Source organism: Protomyctophum parallelum (assembly GCF_964188405.1).
Source record: "Protomyctophum parallelum genome assembly, chromosome: 1".
Classification (NCBI taxonomy): Eukaryota; Metazoa; Chordata; class Actinopteri; order Myctophiformes; family Myctophidae; genus Protomyctophum; species Protomyctophum parallelum.
Genome location: NC_139697.1, coordinates 86,244,675 through 86,265,524, shown reverse-complemented (window position 1 = coordinate 86,265,524; position 20,850 = coordinate 86,244,675). Strand labels below are relative to the sequence as shown.

General features: G+C 41.2%; 1 protein-coding gene across 1 annotated transcript in view; it reads left to right on the top strand.

Moving 5' to 3' along the window:
* Positions 1–20,850, top strand: part of cltca (clathrin, heavy chain a (Hc)) — a 47,836-nt gene that overhangs the window by 4,636 nt on the left and 22,350 nt on the right. The window contains exons 2-6 of the mRNA XM_083775430.1: positions 9,877–10,084; positions 17,853–18,121; positions 18,825–18,986; positions 19,095–19,208; positions 19,572–19,745. Coding sequence (XP_083631556.1) covers positions 9,877–10,084; positions 17,853–18,121; positions 18,825–18,986; positions 19,095–19,208; positions 19,572–19,745 — 927 coding nt within the window. The remainder of the gene's footprint in view (positions 1–9,876; positions 10,085–17,852; positions 18,122–18,824; positions 18,987–19,094; positions 19,209–19,571; positions 19,746–20,850) is intronic.

Below are 20,850 nucleotides of genomic sequence, written 5' to 3'. Positions count from 1 at the left end.
CATCTGGTCCACTTACTTGCATAGCTGGCATTTTTATATATCATCCATTTTTATGGCTGTATATTGGGTTGCCTTTATGAACTTGCATCACATGCTGTATATGACAAAATAGGTTCTAATGTCTCATATATTTTACAGAACCTACATACAGTTCATAACTTGAATATTCCACCTGCCTAATTTACTAGGATCTTTCCTTGGGTCCAATAATGGCTGTTGCTTGATCCTATTTATGGAGTGACGACATTGTCCCCATTCTTTGTTGACAAAGACTTCCCTTGCAAATACTAGCTAGTAACAGAACAGGGTGTGCCATATGTTTCCTTGCTTCTGCCTAATATGTCCTATTTAAAGTCTTCAGGGAAAAACAAACATGGCTTATTTAATTATAGATATTTGTAGATTTGGTCAACAAGACACATTTGTTAACTTATTCTGTAATACGATGATGAAACACTTTCCTTAAGCAGTTCTACGAATGAGAACATTTTCTGTGGTCAATACAGTTCATAATTATGTTAAATAGCATGTTACCCCCGAAACCGAAATATAATTTATCCCCTCTGGCTCCCATGCTCTAAAAGAGATCTCTTTAGGACCCAAAGGAGTAGAGTAAATTACATGAGAGATTTACAAATGGATTCAGAATCAGATCACAATTATCAAACAAAGATGAAAAATAATTATAATCAAACCCATTAATACAATTGTAAACCCTCTGGCCACTGCCATCATGTACATTGAAACGGTTGTTGTGGTCTGTAGAATTTACTTAGTACAGTCACTGCTATCTTGCTAGCAAGATTATTAAGTCACCTTGATGCCATTTGTGTGCCCTTGTAAACATTTGAACCTCTTTTCTGGCCCCAAGACAAGTATTGTGTGAAATATGAATGCCCTGAGAGCATATCGTTCTATAAATGAGAATCCTGAGTTCCTGGCAGTGTTCAAGTTTTAGAGATGATCAGATGACCTAAAGTAGTACTACTGGTGACAAAACAGGAGGCAGTGGACTGTATGCATATATCATTTATTATCAGGTTATATTGTTTCACTTTTAATGTGAGCTCGGCAATATTTATGTATTCTCATGATATTGAATTGAAACTGAATTTGGTCAATGCCAACTTTGCTCAGGTATACTTGACAGATTCACTTAAGATTGGATTATAGTTTAGAATTAGATTATGGACAGATACCAAGATATTGTACAAGTGCTCTCATTTACTTCTGCAGTCTCCTTCACTGCAGTTGCAACAAGCAATGTACTCTCTCTGATTCAATTTTAAGACTGGCCACAGGCCACAATATATTTCAGTATAATCAGAATCATCTTTTGAGAGCATTTGTTGACATTCACGCCATGTGACAAGGCAAGTTACGATTTCTGGAATTACTATCATCTTGGCTTGTAATTGTAGTTTTAAGTGTCATCTCAGTATAGCCTAGCACCCCCCTCCCCCTATAACCTTGTTAAATGTTGCTAGAAACCTTGGAAAGGAGCTTTTATTGTTCTCATTTTAAATTGTTAGCACAGCAAGCGCACTTTGAACTCTCTTGTAACTGACCGGCTGATATCCCGTGACAGGTTGGTGAGGATATGGATTTGACATTCCCTGCCACTGTCCCACTGTACAATGAAGCATGCATTTAGGGAAAGAAAAAGGAAACTACAGCTCCGAACACCTCAGCAGAATTGTGTGTGGAGTGTGGAGATGGATGGCATGCACACGATGCATGGCATCCTTCTGTTCCTCCTCTTTCCCTTTTATCTAGAAGCCATGGCCAGCCCTCTTCCTTCTCACCCCTGGACTTGGTCACATGTCTCCCTCTGTGTCACATGGTACAGTAGGAGAAGGCTGTGCATAGCCATGCCTGTTGTTTCAGCTCCCTGTAGACAATGGACTCCTGGTTTCCTGTTGAGTGCAGCCTGCACTCAAGCGCTGCAAGCCTCAGCACATTGCATAGCACATCCTTCCTTGCCCTTCCTTGAACTTTGCATGGACACTGACAGGACACACACAGGGCACGTTTCTGCTGAGCAAGGTGCCGTTTTCCATCGAAGGAAGAGTAAAACGGGTCAGATAAACAGATGGGGATCCCTCTGGGTTACAAAAAGCTGCTGTCCCATGTAGGGTTGGCGGAATAACGGATAGTTTTGTAACCATTTAGCCAACATCATTATCCAGTTAATTAATGGTTAGTATTAGTAACACTTAAAATGCATGACCCACATACTGTACCCAAACTGAAATGTAGAAAATTATGTGTACACACATTACACACTTTTCTTGATGAATGTTTCGGGGACTGCGGCATTAATCCCATTGTCGGACATTTGAATTTAAAAAGATGGGGTTAGGTGAGTCCTGGGGTGAAGGTTTAGTAGCAATCTTTTCAGTTTGTTTTAAAGGGTTGTTTAGTTTTTAATGACATAGGGGTGTTGGCGAACCATGTGTTTGAAGCATAGTTAAAATGACACGGCTATAGCCCACTCCTGTCCTGTTGATAAACGAGGAGATCCTGCCCAAAAATCTTGTTCTATGGTTTACTTCCATCACTTTTGATGCACAGACAAAGAGCACAAACTCCTTCTGGACTAGATTACTGTTTGCCAGCATGTTGGTGGGAAGAAAGTGTTGTTTATGCTCCAACATTCCCATTACCTGATAGCTGTTTACTCTTGACCTTTATCCAGGCCATTGTAGTAGAATTGAAATGATAGAAGAACACATGATTTCTGTCTCAACCCTGGTAGGATAACCTGAGTTATGGCTGTGGGAGGAATGCCTAGGCTCAGTAGGCTGTTATGGTTTCCCAGGTGATATTGTATGGCTTAATGGAAATATACAGGTGACCAGCATTGTCTCCACCAGGCCGAAGGCATGGGGAGAGAGTATATTTTGCACTCCGGCCGTCTGTGTGTGTCCGTCCGTCCGTTACCAGCTTATCTCCGGCACCCTTAGCCCGGTCGATGCCAAACTCTTTTGTCCAAAGATCCCACAAATCAGAAACAGAATCAGTCTTTATTGTCACATCACATTACAAGTAAGGTGGGTGAAAAGCTTGGTTGTGCAGGCTCATCATTTAAAGTTAAAAAGGATAGAGAAAAGAGAGGAGATAAAGAGACTGCAAATAGAGAGTACACAGCTGCAGCCATACAGTATGTCGGCGCTGCCAATAGTTACACAGTATCTCTCTATAGTCATGTGCTCAAGACGGATCTGTCTATTTCATATTGCATCCTAATTGGCTAACATTGGCTTTCAAAGTTTGCAGGATTGGCCCGTTTTTAACAAAAAGCCTCAAATCATGAACGCACCGTGCAATTTACGTGAAATCTTTCACGCACTTTCCTACTAGGCCGAGGAATATACAGTATCCCACCCTTTTCACATTGGCCTGTAATAGTACCACCAACAGGTGGATTTTGGCTAAACACATTTTCAAAGGCGTAAGAACAAATTACACAATTTTCACATTGGCCTATTATAGCGCCAACAGGAGGCCACAACCTGCCCTGGCCTGGTGAAGTGCCTGTGCCCCGAGGGGCACTTTTTCTAGTTCTCACTGTCTTTGTGCAGTATTAGTAATAATGAAACATTTATTTCAGTTTTTTTCTGTTTTTCTTTAGCTATCTGTTTAGCTGTAATACATGAGATGAGACTAATACTGTCTGAATGTCTTGTCTTCCCCTGTAGTGTCTCAGTAATTCAGCAGCTTGCCATCTAGCTTTCTAGACCGCTAACTATCTAACAGCTTGGTGGGTTCCCTCTGCCACCTGCCTCGGTAAAGTGCAATGTCACTGAATGATTTTCCAAGGGGAATGAATAACAAACAAAAAACTAACTAAACTTCGGTATCTGCATCAGCAATTGTTTTATTAAATATTGGTTGCGCCACGGTATCGGCCCTGAATCTCCCAATCGGTGCATAATTAAATACCAAAGACAATACATTCACATTTTGGTTATGGCAAATATTGGATCTTTACACAATGCATCACTAATTTACTAAAATAGAAATTTCAGATCATAATGAATGATTGATTATAAATATTTTCACCCCTAAATGACTCCCAGTCTCCAGCCCCTGTCTCTTGCCTTTTGCCAGCTTTGGCATGTCTTATTTACTCTCTCCTCATCTATTCCTTACCTTTTCCTTCCGCACCCGCTTTCCTCACTCATCATCCTCTCTCTCTGTAACGTTTTCTCACTTGCTGTCGACGTCATTGCCATTGGAGAGTAAACTCACACAAGGACACTCTTTGGATGAATACATGACACTTCATCAGCGCTACAGTAGCCATATAATGATCTTACTCTGTGTCACACGCTCCATCTTCTGTCTTCCCTGCAAGCTCCTTGGTTAACTTGTCATAATTAATCAAAATAGTAGTGTGATCAAATAATGTATTCAGTCAGCTAAGTGTCCATCAGGCAATGTCAGTGAACAGCCTACGCGCTACTGCTAAGTGAGTCACTTCTCTAGGTTTCTGTACTAGGCTAGCGCTGCTGGTTTGACCTGCTTTTCCCTGAAATTCCTAGTCACTGAGGTCACGGCAGTGTTTGCCCACAAGTCATGTTAGCCATACCACTGCAGACCAGTTTGGAGCGAACTGTGTTTCAACATCCAGCATGCATCTGTCTGTTTTTTCTTTTCTTTTTTCACTCTGGGGGTGCCTGGGGTAACATATTCATGTGTAGAGGACAAGCTGCAAGATAGCTCTCCTTTCCCATTTTATGAGCAGTACCATTGTGAATGAACAGTTCTCCTGCTGGCCCTGAAGAATACATGACAGATGGAGGGATGCGCAAGTGAGAGAAAGCATGTAAATCTTTCTAGAAGACGTGTGTGTGTCACAGCTGTGTTGGTTAATGGTACCAAGAGACTAGAAAGACCATTTTTAACATTTTATTTTCTTAAAGATTTTTGTATATCCCTTCAGAGGGCTCCCGGTATGAATTTACAGAAGAAAGATATTGACATAACATATAATAACGGGCTTAAACTTCAAGTTCGTAATGCTTACGCTTATGTTTGGTCATTTGTAGCACTATCAGGAAAGGGAGCCAAGTTTCCCATAAGTGAAAGAATGTGGGTGGGGCTGCGTTGTGGACGAGGGTGTGTGTCGATTCATTGATAAAAGGTTGTGTTTGCTGATTAGTAGTACGCCAAAGACAATTGTAGATAGAGCGCCAGTGAAAGCCGCCTTCTACTGTTGTCCTGCTGCCATCATTACAAAGGCTTGAAATGAATACTAGCCTCAAACATAATGACGGCAAGTTCATCACAATTCCAATTTACCTCTTTGGTGAAAAGACACTTTGTCTTCACCAAGTTTGTGGTTCCAAAAACTACTTGGACCCGCAGCTGAAACACAATTTAGTCGTAGAAAACAGAGTCTGCAGTGATGTAAATAGGTTTTCAATGTAATGGGTCCCGGGACCCAGGGGTGGTCTTTTAAATGGGTCCCAGCCAGGGACATTTTATGAGTAGTACTTCAACGGCGTTAGAGTACAGTATTGCATCCCAGGACCCCCGGACGGTGACATGATTGCGTCCGGGTTCCAGAAATATCAGGTCCTTACTGATATTTTGTTAAAAGTCATTAGATCATGTTCAATGATCCTTAGGAGTGGTTTGCTAATAGATATTGTAAAAATTGCATTGACTAATGGCCCTTTCTTCTCTTTTTTCACCTTGCTGCTGTCAAGACTCTCACTGAAAATGTGTGCTTCTGCTTCCATTGGTCTAGTGACCCTATGGGACATGAAAGTATTTCATTTTTAGCTACATGATAGTACAGAAGAGACAGATGCTCGCCTCACTCCCTAATGGTAATTGTAGAACAGTGGTTCTCAAATGTCACAGGCACAGCCACAGGGCCCATAATCCATACATTCATGTTATCTTTTACTACTTCCACATTTAACACACAGCGTGCTGAGCATTTCAGATGCTTTCCCAGGGTGCTGAGGGATTAGGTTCAAAGAAGGACCTTTTCCAATAAGGCCCACAGCGAACGTCGTCTTGTAGCGAGAATCACACCACTCAAAAGAAAGCTTATGTGGTCGGCTCCTATTCTGGAGTTATTGACCTTTATGTAACACCTGCTTTTGTCTAAAAGTGGTGTTTTTGAACAGAAAGCTGAGATATTCACAGTTTTGTGTCACAGACATTGACAGGCAGATATAAAATTTAACACAAAAAATATCCTATACATACTATACACTGAATGAAAGCCCTGAATGTCTACTTTCATGAGGAAAGAAGAACACATTGATCCCATCTACCGTTCGTCAGTAATTGGCTTTTTTATTCAGCTTTGCAAGGCGTTGTCTAACACCCCTGTAACTTTGCCGCATATAAACCGTTTAGGACGCGGAAAAGTTCTTCAGCACGACCCGGGCAGGGCCGGCCACTGCTGGTGACGGTCCCTCCATACAATCCGTGAAGTTGTGATCTCGTTTGTTTGTTATCTTGTTTGTTCGTATTAGTATGAAGAAGGAAAGGAGACATGAATCTGACCACCTTCTGTCCATGGGTCTGTTATTCAAGGCTGCTCCGATGGTCTGCTTCTATGGGCACTGCCATTACGTTCTGAAAATACACACAAGACATCTGAAATCTAAAGATGCTCACTCCCAGCAATTATCAGTTGAAGTCATTTACAACTGCAGGATTATATCCTGCCACCAAATTTTGTGATGGGAAATCTCAATGCCCCTAAGTAGCTCTGCTGCTAGAGCTGTGTCGGGGGTCGTGTGAGGCAGACGGGATGCCCTGCACAGAGTAGTAAAGTAAGAGCAGAGCTGGCCTGGTGTGATACTGTGTTAAAAGGCCTGCCCACAGGTCATGTTGTAATGTATAACATCAGAGTTAGGATGTTGGACCAGGTACTGGAGTTATAAAATGCTGAAATTGAAAACATTTAAAGGGCCACCCACTTCACCCCTTTTGCCACCAGATCTTGTTGAAATGGTGAAATGTCCCTTTAAGAGGGCTTTGCAGAAAAACCACACTTTTATTGGCTGTAGTAGTTTCTTCCTTTGGCCAGTGCGTTGAGAACTTGGCCTAGTCGGATTAGCCCTCCACCCATTCCCACTCCCTAATAACCAGCATGGAGAGTCCAGAGCTACATCTGGTCAGGAGGGGCTGCTGTTCTGTGTTCAGATTTGGTGACCTCACAGCTTTGGCTGTAGCCGGAGAGCAGTCGAGCTGCTTGTCAAAAACACAGCATATTTATGTGTTGTTGTTCACCGAGGATAACTGGCACCAGTTAGCCCTGTGGATGTTTAGAAAGACCATATAGTATTTAATGTTGAAACTCCAACCCCCTGCAAGTCTATTCCAGTTCCAGATGTCTGACAATATGTATTTGTTGTGTGTAACTTTGTTTCCTACTTATGGCCCCCGCCCCGTTAAGGCCTAGCTATAACTGCCTTTTTTAGAGTTAGAGTTTTCAGACAGAGTACGAATACAAGTACTTAACTTTTAATACTCTCCAATACTGAGTACTGATACGAGTACTTTATTTTTGTTGAGTAACCACTTATTTTTTCGCCTTAGATGCAGATGGATCTCCGATCTACACTTGTCAGTTGTCATTTAGGCTTGTAGATCGGCTGTTTTGGCGATTTTCTGCAGTATTGGCCTAGTGTTAATTTGATGTTTTGGTACTCGGGTCAAAGAATCGGGGCCGGTTCCGAGTACGAGTACTTGATGATGGTATCGGCCTGAGTAACCGATACCAGTATTGGTATCGGAATTTTTTTTAAACCAGTGATGCTACTTCAAGAATGCTACTCCAGTACATTGCAGTGGGAGAGAGTTGTCCCCAGTCCTCCACATGTCCAAACTGTGGTGCACCCCCAAGGTTCCCCCGTTGGGGGGTGCTTGACATTAGTACTGTAATAATGGTAGGGGGGGGGGGGGGGGGTCATTGGCTGCACTGAGGACAGTAGTTTCAGAGCCTGAGACTTGCCATCTCCTTTCAATTTCCCCCACCAGTTTACTTTTTTGGTGGTACACTACTACTGACTCATCATCTTGCTCTCTAAGATGTCTTCTTTTCAAATCAGCCCTTTTGGTGAAATTTGGTTCAAATAGGAGTGCTGAAATGGGCCACCCCTGTTCACAAAGACTCTCCAGCATAAATCACATTCAGTTGACTTCCAAAGCCACTGTTGCTTTATTAAAGTGTCCCAAAACTCAGTCTCCTTCCACAAGCCACGGCATGGCTTACACTAGGGTTGTGTTACTAAAGGTGCATTTTATATAGCGCCTTTATCCAATGCTCTTTACAATGATTGTGCATTACATTCAGCCATTCACACACATTCATGCACCGATGGCGGAAGAAACCATGCAAGGCACCAACCTGCTCATCTGGAGCACACAGTGAGGGCCTTTGGAGAAATTCGTCTTTGTCAGTGAATGAGTTGAAAAGGTCTTAAAATACCTTAAATTGTCATTTCACTATCATCTGGGGACCCCCCCTCCACAAAAAAACAAACAAAACAAACATGTGAGGAGTGAACACCCACAGGTTGAGAACCACTGCATTTATCACACCCTGCTGGCAGTCAGGGTGCCCTGGTGCCTCCTCATGCTGCAGCATCTCATGATACGTACTTCAACACGCAAAATGTTAATCTGTAAGAGCAAAAGAAATACCGTAGTCTCTTGCTTAGGCAAAGTATACCTTGGCTTCAGTGTTTTGATTAATCATATCACTTCCATGATATTGATAGGTCTCATGTCTTTTTGTATACTTCATCATTGGGTACATTGTTTGTGAGGTGGCTGACGAAACATCCATTTCAGACAATGGACCTAAACAAATACAGATATTCCAATAGTAGACTTGGTGGTAACGTAACATGAGCGATAGGCATAGCCTAATTTATTGTGATGTGTGGTGTGGCATGTACGCTCAAGCGGTCATGTTGTCAGGTTATGTTTTTGTCACTAACTCATTAGTGGAGATTTTCCTTATAACACCAGATGTGCATGTTCTTCTTTGGCTACTTTAATTTAATCCGTTTGCCGTTCTTTTTATATCCTACTTCCGCGGTGCACACCGGCATGCTGCCGTGTACCGCCGGGCACCGGCGCATGCTGCATGTCTGCTGACATCATTTCCATTGTTGGCTTAGCAGCTAGTAGGGTTTGATTTATCAGAATGTCAACAACATGTCACACCATGTAGAACTGTCTTCCTATTTCCTATTCCTCCTAGTATCTAGTTAACCATTACTGACACCTTATGGTCACAGATAACGCCATCTAATCATCACATTCCTTTTATTTTGATTTTTTGAAAATGTTTTTATATACTTATATGATATACTATAATAAAATAGCCTACCCTTTGTTTTGCGCTTTTCTTTTCTTTTAATTCACAGAATCAAATGTTTTATGGTAATGAATCACCAGGAGCCTGGATGGCTTGGTTCCAGGCTTAAAATAAATAATTACAATATTTTCAGAAATCTGTATGGGGGGGGGGAAATGAATGGGCTTATTTTGTGGAACCACTGCTTTTTCCCTTATACGAACCAAAACTATACCAAACACGAGATATCTCGTGGTTTGCCAAACACGAGATTTGATAAGAGTATTAATCCAGAATTAATAAAATTTTTACCCTATTTTAGCTTCCGTCGCTAGCCACCACCGCTAGAATGCACTTTTTCGTGCATTCTGTTGGCACCGTCTATGGTACAAATGGGGGGATTCGCCCCCCTCCCATTTAGAACGAATCATTTCAGGTCCAGCAGTCTGAACATTGCATGTAAACAACATGATAAACCTGGATACTAATCGGCACTATTGACCTTCCCTCTCCCTTCCCTTTATCTGCTCCATCAGCTCCAGAACCTGGGGATCAACCCGGCGAACATAGGCTTCAGCACCCTGACCATGGAGTCGGACAAGTTCATCTGCATCAGGGAGAAGGTGGGCGAGCAGTCCCAGGTGGTGATCATCGACATGGCCGACCCCAACACGCCCATCCGCAGACCCATCTCCGCCGACAGCGCCATTATGAACCCGGCCAGCAAGGTCATCGCACTTAAAGGTACGGCAGGTCATCCCCACACTGACTGGGAGATATGACACATCACATAGTTACAATGTTGTATATTGACTAACTTTGAAGAGGATTTTATCTTTAAGTCTTGAAATGTTCATGCAGCAGTTTGAAGTACATATTTAAAACGTCTGTTTAGTCTGTTACATCCATACTGCTGTTTAGTTTTCTTTTATAAAGTAACATTTATTTTATTGGCCAATTTGTTTTCCACACATAGACATGATATATTTTTGATAATTTCTGTCCAGCAGCCATGATTGTTTTGACTGTTTTATGTGTTTGTTTTTTGTTTTTCTCTGTTTTGTCGTTTGTATGTTCTTTTACCTTTACTGCTTTCTTATGTGTATGCAGACGGTGAGTTAAAATTTAAGTACTCCTTTGTGGAAGTTTAATCCTGTTATTATTTATATTTGTTAAATTCATATACTCAGACCAAAATGATCACATTCGACTTTGATGAGCACGCCAACTCCGTCAGCTTCATTTAGCCACATACCTCCTTGAGCACTAATGGCATACAAAAATATTTTCCAGCATAGTTTTGGCAATATTTTCTTTAAGTAAGCCTGCTCACAGCCTCACACAGATTATCTAAATTTAGAATTTAACTACATTTTGTCCATGTGTCCTTTTTAGTTTCACAGTTTGTCTAGAATTTATTTTTTAGGCCTACCTAAACAGGATTTAGCTTTCACAGCCTTCTAGCTTCATTGCTGGCATTTCATCATCTCTGTTAGTTGTACAATTGATTTTAGTGCCTGTTTGTAATGGTGAAAATGTGGGATCTCATCTTAATTTGATACACAAGATTTTCTTTTTTTTCTATCAAGAAATCCTCCTGCAACGTACCACCTCAAAATGATTACGGTGTCTGTGTTACATGCACACTATGTGGGTTGTCTTAGCTAGTTATTTTTTATTTATGAAATGAAAGTCTCCACCATTCAGTACTAAGGTTATATACTGTTTGGGATTGGACTTGGATTAACTAGCCTACAGTTTTAGTATTGATTTTAAAGATAAGTGGAATTAGGTAGGTAAAGGTTATGTACTGTATGCATTTCTGTGCCTATAGTATGTCTCCTACTACAGTATATGTTATATGCACTGCTGGCCTTGGAAAGTTAGAATACACAAGAGACAAAGATGCAAAGTTCATTAATAATAATAATAATGAATATGAAAAATATAATTCGCACATTTGCACAACTTTACAGAAACCGAGATATAGGAATAGGAACTAAAAAGCTATGTGACAAAAGGCAGACCAAAGCTATGTGAAAGGGGGATGGATAATGGAGATGGAACAGAGATTTGGAGAAGAGCAAAGAAAAGTATAGACCTTTACGTCAGTATGTTGGTCTGATGCTTTTCAACTACCGTAATTTCTGGACTATAAGCCGCACCTGAATATAAGCCGCACCAGCCAAATTTTGGGAAAATCCCATATACAAGCCGCACCGGACTATAAGCCGCAGCTACGTTAGCTCAGAGCCTGAGATGGCTCTGCGTTAGCTGTAAAAATCCATAGATTAGCCGCACCGTTGTATAAGCCGCAGGGTTCAAATCATGGGTAAAAAGCCGCGGCTTATAGTCCGGAAATTACGGTAACTGCATTCTCTTCAGATGATAACGTTTAAGATTGATTTCTACATGCATCGGTGTTGTGCTGTGCCGAGCTTGTAGTAATCTACAAGCTCACAACACGTCGCCATAGAGCAGTGCATTGCAAGATTTGTGCATGATACTGGCGTAGGACGAAGTATAATTACACATAAAGGCATGGGTGCCTCTAGAGAGGGCAGACACTCGGATTATTATTATTAGCATCGCTGTACATGCGTGTGGAAATGTCACGCATTGTAAGTATTGTATTTACGGGGATAAATTAAAAATATGCCAATTCTTGCAATCCCTTGCTGAAATCCAGGCCCTGGGAGTGTACATTGTATGGTAACCTGCCACAAATAACAAGTTTGTAAAGAAAAAAGAGAAAGATTTGATTAATAATAAATAAAATTAAGGTTGACGATGTTAAGCATCTCCAAAGACGACAAGGGAGAGAAAAAGACAAGCATTTATTTCAGTAAGCCTGCCTGCATTTTATTGCGGATATTATGTATTAAAATACCTCTCGTCATAGAAGAAGAATCCATAGCCTAGCCTCATGGCATTCTTTCTCTATTGCTGTAGTGAAGTATGGTCATCCTCAATATCAAAATAGGGTTCTGAGGGCACACTGTGTCTGTCCTGTTTTAATATGCAGTTTAAAAAATAACCGTAATGTGAATATTGAGTTCAGTTGATATGTGATATCATATCACAGGCTACGATGATTCTGACAGCAGTACTATGGCCACTGCGTTTGTCCACCTCTCCTCCATGTGATGTTTCACTGAGCAGAGAGCTTTTGTTTCTCCCACGTCTCTTGACACATTATTACATTATTAATGCTGTTCCCATAGATGGTCGATTGCACTTTTCCTCAGCAGAAAATAGTTTGCATCTCCTCCAACTTGCTAAATCCGTCGTTAAACTATCAATGCTCTATATGACTAAGGCGCACCTGCTTCTTAAAGGTAATGGGAGCCGAATCACTGATTTGTATTAATGTAATGCCCAACACACCATAACTTATTCAGAGGCTTAATACCACCCCTTAGACTTAGTCATGCACTGACCTTTGCACTCAGATAATGGCATTTAACCAGCAAGCTTGCAGTGGATAAACCCCATACATATTTAGCGTCCATTTTGGACCATGCAAAATAGATCGTTTAAATTGGGCCCAATGTGTGTACACTGACATCCTCATATTCTAAGTAATTCCAATAGAAGATGGGCTGCAGTGAAGAGATTATGAATAGTCCTAATGTCCTTTGAAGAGTTCAAATTAGTCTGTAGCGTCAGAATATTAGATTAGCTATGAATTGATGGGGTAGTTGAAGCTAAAGTCTCTTGATCGTTTGGGGTCAGCCGATCTAATTAGAGCTGTGTGTGTAGCGAGAACTCTCAGCCATGCCATGTGAGCATCACCTGGTGGACGTCAGTATAAATTAGAAAATGGTACTTCTCGGAGCGCAGATCTCCACCAGGCTGGGTTGCCTACCCAGGGCTGTTTCAGTCATTGACTGCCATCAGGACCTAGGAAGCTGCTGGGGGAAATACAGTTTGTATGACACCGGCCGGCCCCTATGGGCAGAAGATAAAGCGAGTTTGGATGTGTGGTCTATAGAGTGTTGCAGTCCCGCCCCCTCGAGAGACCCGGAAAATAAATCCCTGTTCATTTTCCTCATAGACTTTTCAAAAAGTATTTATTTAAAGTCGTTTACGCCGTGGACAAAGCCAACTCTTGTCGTGACAAATCATGACAATAAACACAGTGTTTTGGGCCAAACAAAGAATTAGAAAGTAGAAAAAAACACTTTGCTGTTGTTTTTCTTCTTTGTAATTATTTGTTTGGTCCAAAATATTGTGTTTGTTGTCATGATTTGTCACGACTCGAGTTGGCTTCGTACGACGCTTAAAAGGTCTTTAAATAAATACTTTTTGAAATGTCTATGGGAAAAAATGCATTGGGAAATATTTCCTGGACCTGGCGTCGTCATGAAAGGGGGCGGGACTATGACGCTCTATAGACTAATCCAGGAACGGGTCTCATGGTCGCAGCTTACGTATTTCCTGTAGGCGGACTCGACGTAGCTGCGGGGTTTAAACCCTCACCAGGCGTACCTCTTCTACTATAGTGAACGGCAGAGTGACTGATGTTAGTCTGCCTCAAACGTTACTCTTTGACCTGCTTTTTACTAACACTAACATTACAAAGATGCCCAGAACATCGGGATGAACCAGTGTAGTTTATGGCTGCTCCAACAGTAGTGGCAACATAAAAAAAAAAAGAAAACTGAATGTCAAAATATCCACCGCGGTGGCTGAGGCCAGAGCCATAGAGTAATGGTTGAGAGAGACGAAGCAGTGAAAGGTCCTGAAAGATACATAACGTCAGTGTTACCCAATACCCAATCTTTCAGTTTTATGAACACAAGGCTGCTGTATTTTATACCTCATACTAAGCATTGCTGTTTAGTTTTCTTTTATAAAGTAACATTTATTTTATTGGCCAATTTGTTTTCCACACATTATATATTTTGATAATTTCTGTCCAGCAGCCATGATTGTTTTGACTGTTTTATGTGTTTGTTTTTTGTTTTTCTCTGTTTTGTCGTTTGTATGTTCTTTTTTTACCTTTACTGCTTTCTTATGTGTATGCAGACGGTGAGTTAAAATTTAAGTACTCCTTTGTGGAAGTTAATTCCTGTTATTATTTATATTTGTCAAATTCATATACTCAGACCAAAATGATCACATTCGACTTTGATGAGCACGCCAACTCCGTCAGCTTCATTTAGCCACATACCTCCTTGAGCACTAACACAAGGCTGCTGTATTTTATACCTCATACTAGTATGAGGTATAAAGTACAGCAGCCTTGTGTTCATAAAACAGAAAGATTCGGTATTGGGTAAGACTGACGTTATGTATCTTTCAGGACCTTTCACTGCTTCGTCTCAACCATTACTCAATGGCTCTGGTCTCAACCACCGCGGTGGATATTTTGACATTCCGTTTTTTTAATATTTTATGTTGCCACTACTGTTGGAGCAGCCATAAACTACACAGGTTCATCCCGATGTTCTGGGCATCTTTGTAATGTTAGTGTTAGTAAAAAGCAGGTCAAAGAGTAACGTTTGAGGCAGACTAACATCAGTCACTCTGCCGTTCACTGTAGTAGAAGAGGTGCGCCTGGTGAGGGTTTAAACCCCGCAGCTATGTCGAGTCCGCTTACAGGAAATACGTAAGCTGCGACCATGAGACCCGTTCATGGATTATAGAGGTGTCTATAGAGGTGCCTCAACATGTCATTCCAAATTGGGTATGATTGGGTGTTGTGGCCCGCCCACAAATTTGTGATTACAGGCAAACGAGTATCAGCCCTGCCCCCACTTAACTCACAAGACCTTTAGGGTGTAAGTGAAATTGCTTTCGGCTCTGCATTGTTATAATTACACAGATTGTTTAGATTAGAAGATCATGTGCAATTAAAATTGCAGATCTGACGCAGCATCAACGATTTGAGGCATTTGTCTTTGCTAAAACGGCAATCATAGCCAATTGGAATGGAATCTGAAAAATCTGACTGATCCAGACTCCAATCAGAATGTGATAAAAGTATATGAGAAAACGGAAAACTGCTGAGGCTTCGGAAGGAAGACCCAGTTTGACCTGTTGAATGAATTGTAGTCGAGGACATATAGTGCAATAGTCTGCTGCACTTTTCTAGAGTCTTGGCTTACCACTGAGAAACATGTGACATACAGGAGAGTTCAGAGCAGGGATAAGCATTCATCACTGCAGATTATATACTGCCTGGGTTAAACATTAAAGTTAAGTTATTTTTCATGGAGATGCCACCAATGTTTTTATGGAGATTATGCAATATCAGTGGTGGTGACTTTTCAATTAATTGATTCTCCGTCTCTGTGAAGAGAATGAAACGATAGCATGTGGAGACTTGCTGGGCCTTGATACTAGCTAACCTACTGTACTTAAGTGGCACCCATTTTATTGTCACAGTTGTATTCAGTAGACTACCACCAAAATAACATCCCTATTCAGTCAATCGTATGATGCTCTTATTCAGGTGACCATATCATGTGACCTACTGTAGTGTCTTTTGTTTTGTGTCTCTGAGGTATGGGCACAAAGTACACACGCAGCACACACTCGCGCGCAGCACGCACACACAACACAAGTTTCCTGTGATGGCTTAATCGAACTGAATCAAAACACAACTTGATTTACTCTTTCAAATTTGTCTGCCACTGCAAACAGTCACCTTTGCTACACTGCAGTGCTCGTCGTATTTTAATCTAATCATGTTGATAGTGACATGGCAAAAAAGAAAAATTCTGAAGGACACCACAAATGAGTTTATCTCTCTGATTTGATATATTTCTGTAATTGTCTTTTCTAAAGACTCACTAACAAACAAGGTAACTCATGCTGCTTCTTAATAAAAGCTTTAGCTCACAAAATTCACCCAAACTAATAAAAAAACACAAAACAACAGGTGAGTCAACCTTTTCCTAACCATTTAATCTCTTTATAATAGCGACTAGACAATCCCCAAAATACATATCATCAATAGTAGACGATCTACCATAGACTTAATCTTATGTGATATTTTGTGAAGCTTGCCCCTTCCTCAAGCTTCTTCATTGCATATAATTTACAGTACCATCTCTCTCTCTCTCTCAATTGCAATCAACTGTCTTATTCTTCCTTGTGTATTTGACCTTTTTGTGAGTTGTTTGTCATTTGCTTCCCGTTCCTTTGCTCATTCTCTCTATGAACTCCATTTAGTTGTTGTTGGACAGAAACCTTGTATGTTCAAGACCGCTAATTCTCAGGAAATGGGGAAAAAAGTACCTGGGTTGGATCCAAAGTGGTTATTATTTACACACAAGCTTTGTTAATACTTTTCATGGGTGAAATATTTAGAAACTCCTTAGAAAAACGCTTGTGGATTGGCAATATTTGGTACGAGAAACTTTATGATGTTCAAAATTGGGCATTCATTCATGAAAAATAATCAAATTAAATGTGGAGATACAAGGTTTCTGACAAATTGACTGCCATTTAATAGAAATGGCTTCTAGTAAGAGGTAAGCTGTTAAGTATTGCATTTATCAGTTATCACTGCATTGGATTCACTCAAACAGTAACACACACACACATACACACACACACACACACACACACACACACACACGTATGTTATATATATATATATATATATATATATATACATATGTATGTGATATATATACTGTGTGTGTATACCGGTATATATGTGTGTGTGTGTGTATAATATGTATATATATGTACAGTATGTGTGCAATGCATTACCAAACTATGCCCCAAAGCAGCATAGATATTCAACTAAAGTACTTTCCTTATATGCCCTCACTAGTTAGATTGCAAATAATTTGCATGTTGCAGCCGACAACTCTAGTCATTTATGTTATGGACTGAAATGTGTTGAACTGAAATACATGTCAAAATGTAATCAGTGGTTACAAGTTTCTCTAAGACTGAAAGGTATTTCAGATCACATCCTAGTAGTATCCTGATGCTAGTATGCAGTATTCATGGCCAACAAATTATGTAAAAAATCTTTTAATTTATTCAAGTGACATTTTATTAATTAATTATCAGCCCAAAATACAAAAACCAATGGGTCAGTGCAGCCCAACAGAAATTCCTTAACAGTGTTCATAGTAGTGTGTGTATGTAGAAGAGTGATATAAGCCAAAAGCTAAGATTCTGCTTTAAGACAGAACGGATACTTGAAGGCTAATCTGTCATTTATTGAAATTTGATAGTATCAACCAATCACATCAGTCACTTAAACAGACATAACACCAAGTCCATAACATGAGACACATCCCTGTCAGTCTTCATGGCATCCTCCCTGAAGATCTGTGAACCTTAAACTACCAATGTATCAAACTTGACTCATATGTGTTTAAGTGGATTCTTCTCTCAATCTTTTCCTGTGTGCGTTTTTGTACCTAGATAATGGACACCGTACTGTATAATGTTGGTGACTGATGTCAGAACGAAGCCATAACAACTTCTTCCATGCCCGGGTACCTCCCTGGTCTTTTGTTTTACTTACCCCCCCCCACAGCCGCCAAAACTCTTCAGATCTTCAACATTGAAATGAAGAGCAAGATGAAGGCTCACACCATGACAGACGATGTGACCTTCTGGAAATGGATCTCTCTCAACACGGTGGCACTTGTGACCGACAACGCCGTATACCACTGGAGCATGGAGGGCGACTCGCAACCTGTCAAAGTCTTTGACCGCCACTCTAGCCTGGCAGGCTGCCAGATCATCAACTACCGCACGGATGCCAAGCAGAAGTGGCTCCTGCTCATTGGCATCTCGGCCCAGGTTATTAGTTGATTCGTGTCTACTTTTTATGGGCGTCGCATAAATCCAATCGATTTGGATTTTCAATTGGGTGAATCGAAATTACAAGCAGGATTGCGATTCTTTTTATTTTGTTATGTTAATCATGCATGCCAACGACTGACGGCAGCCATGACCCATTTGTTAATTATACATATTATTATTCAAATAAAGTTACTTATTGTTTTTATTTTCAAATTAAGACTCCATGGCCCACATGTATAATGATATACCGGTAGCCATCACTGCTGAAAAACGTGAAGAAGGTCAAATTAAATTGTGGATTAGGCAAATGGTGACACCCGTTCTACTTTTACTATTCATATCTCTTGGGCTCCTGGGGAAGCGCAGATCCACTGCTACTGTTTCTCTTCTATACCAGGTAGTTATAAGTAGCCTGGTGTCCCAGATCTAAAGTGGTCTCTACCAATAGTAAGTAGTCTGGTATCAAAGTGGAGAGTCGCAGGCTTTTGCCTAAATGTGGATTCATTATGAGACAGAATATTCTCTAAATTGTTTGCGTTGGTTCATATTCACTACGAGAGTAAAGAGAAGTCAGTTTACAGAAGTAGACAAACATTTACACATACAAATTGCCCTAGCTGTAGCCTACAGAAAGACTAGCCATTCGGTTGTTTATACAGTAATATAGATAGTTTTTCTCTTTCTTGTATGTATTGTTCAGCAAAATCGTGTGGTGGGAGCCATGCAGCTGTACTCTGTAGACCGGAAGGTGTCCCAGCCCATCGAAGGCCACGCTGCCAGCTTTGCCCAGTTCAAGATGGAGGGGAACACAGAAGAGTCGACCCTGTTCTGCTTCGCTGTCAGAGGCCAGGCTGGAGGAAAGGTGACTGATTGTTGTCAATCACATTATACATGGAACCGCATTGAATGGAGGAGACATCCTCCCTAAGTATTAGCATCTAACCATTGTTATGTTGACACTGCATCACAGCTGCACATTATTGAAGTGGGCACCCCTCCGACTGGCAACCAACCTTTTCCAAAGAAAGCAGTTGATGTATTCTTCCCTCCAGAGGCTCAGAATGACTTCCCCGTAGCCATGCAGGTATGGAGCCTACTCACTTTACTGCCACTTTAGTGGCTACGGTATTGGGAAATTGGCCTGTAAAGGAAATTCACAACTTTCCCAATTTAATACATATGCAGTGAATTTATATAAACACAATAGAGAATAGACTTTAAAATGGTAATTGATGCATTTATATAGCACTTTTATCCAAAGCGCTTTACATGGATTGACATGGATTCACCCATTCATACACGTATGAATGGATGAGGAAACAATGCAAGGCACCAACCTGCTCATCGGGAGCCAGTAGGAGTTCAGACTTCAGAGTCTTGCTCAAGGACACTTCGACACTAACTCTTTAAGGCTTTAATTTCTCTTAACATTCCCCCTGTTTCTTAGATAAGCTCCAAGCAGGATGTGGTTTTCCTCATCACCAAATATGGCTACATCCACCTGTACGACCTGGAGACGGGCACCTGCATCTACATGAACCGGATCAGCGGTGAGACCATCTTCGTCACCGCTCCACACGAAGCAACCGCCGGCATAATCGGAGTCAACAGGAAGGGACAGGTAACCAAAATGAGTCCCTCGGCCTGACCCTCTCCATCCCACTTGGTCTGGAATGTAGAAATTTGTGACGTTTATGGTTGGGAGCATTTGAGCTGCATAGACCACATTCAGCAAGCAGAGGTCATTGAAATGGACGTAGTGTTAAGTCAGCACTTGAGCCCCTCCTGTAATGCAAACGCAGTGTGTTTACCTCATTAGAGATCCACTGGTTCAATACAACTCTGCAGCACCTCGGATCTTAATGCACATGGCCGTAGCAGGTTACATCCGTACATATCTCTATGTATTCACAAAAAGCAGGCCCAATTTATTAATTTAGAGTCTAATGAATGTTGACATGGGATGTCACAACACATCGCTGACATTGTTGCGCCCCTTGTTTGTCTGTCATTATCAGGCACGCTCATTCTGTCTGCCAGGAGGCATTATAAATAATCCAAGGTGTAGTGTTTGACAGAGGGAGTGGAAAGAGAAGGCTGCTATGTCTTTGGTTGCCATCTAGAATCTGTACCAGGAGAACTGGATCCATCCAGCTGATGAATAATGTTCCAGCCAGGCCACGCACACCACATGAATAATTGAGTGACGCGAGGAAAGCCGATCTGTGGAGGCTGACAAGAGACCTGCTGTACCAGGCAATGGACTGTGTGTGTAGTGTGTACCCACATAACACCCGTAGTGATCTCATCTGTCTAGGTCTGTCAGTGGCCTCATTTGAGTCAGTTAGTGAGTGTATAAAATTGTAACTAGAATTGTAATGCAGTCATACCATGAATTTTGAGGCATTATTATCACTTTTAGCTAGATTTGACCATGAAGCAGAATACCAAGGGATGCCTGAGAGTGCTCTTATGCAAACATGCCAGACTGAGGCCTATACTCCTCTCAGTGCGTGGTTGGCAGCACCAGTGGTGTAGTATACCATTATACGTTTTTGGAGAGAAAAAGTGTGTGTGTGTGTGTGTGTGTGTGTGTGTGTGTGTGTGTGTGTGTGTGAGAGAGACAAGGTGAGCACGTGTGTGCGTGTGCACTCAGTCACCTTGTCCCGGCCTGACCTTCAGATGGAAGGATCCTTGCTAAACAGAGACACATAAGGAAGGGAATA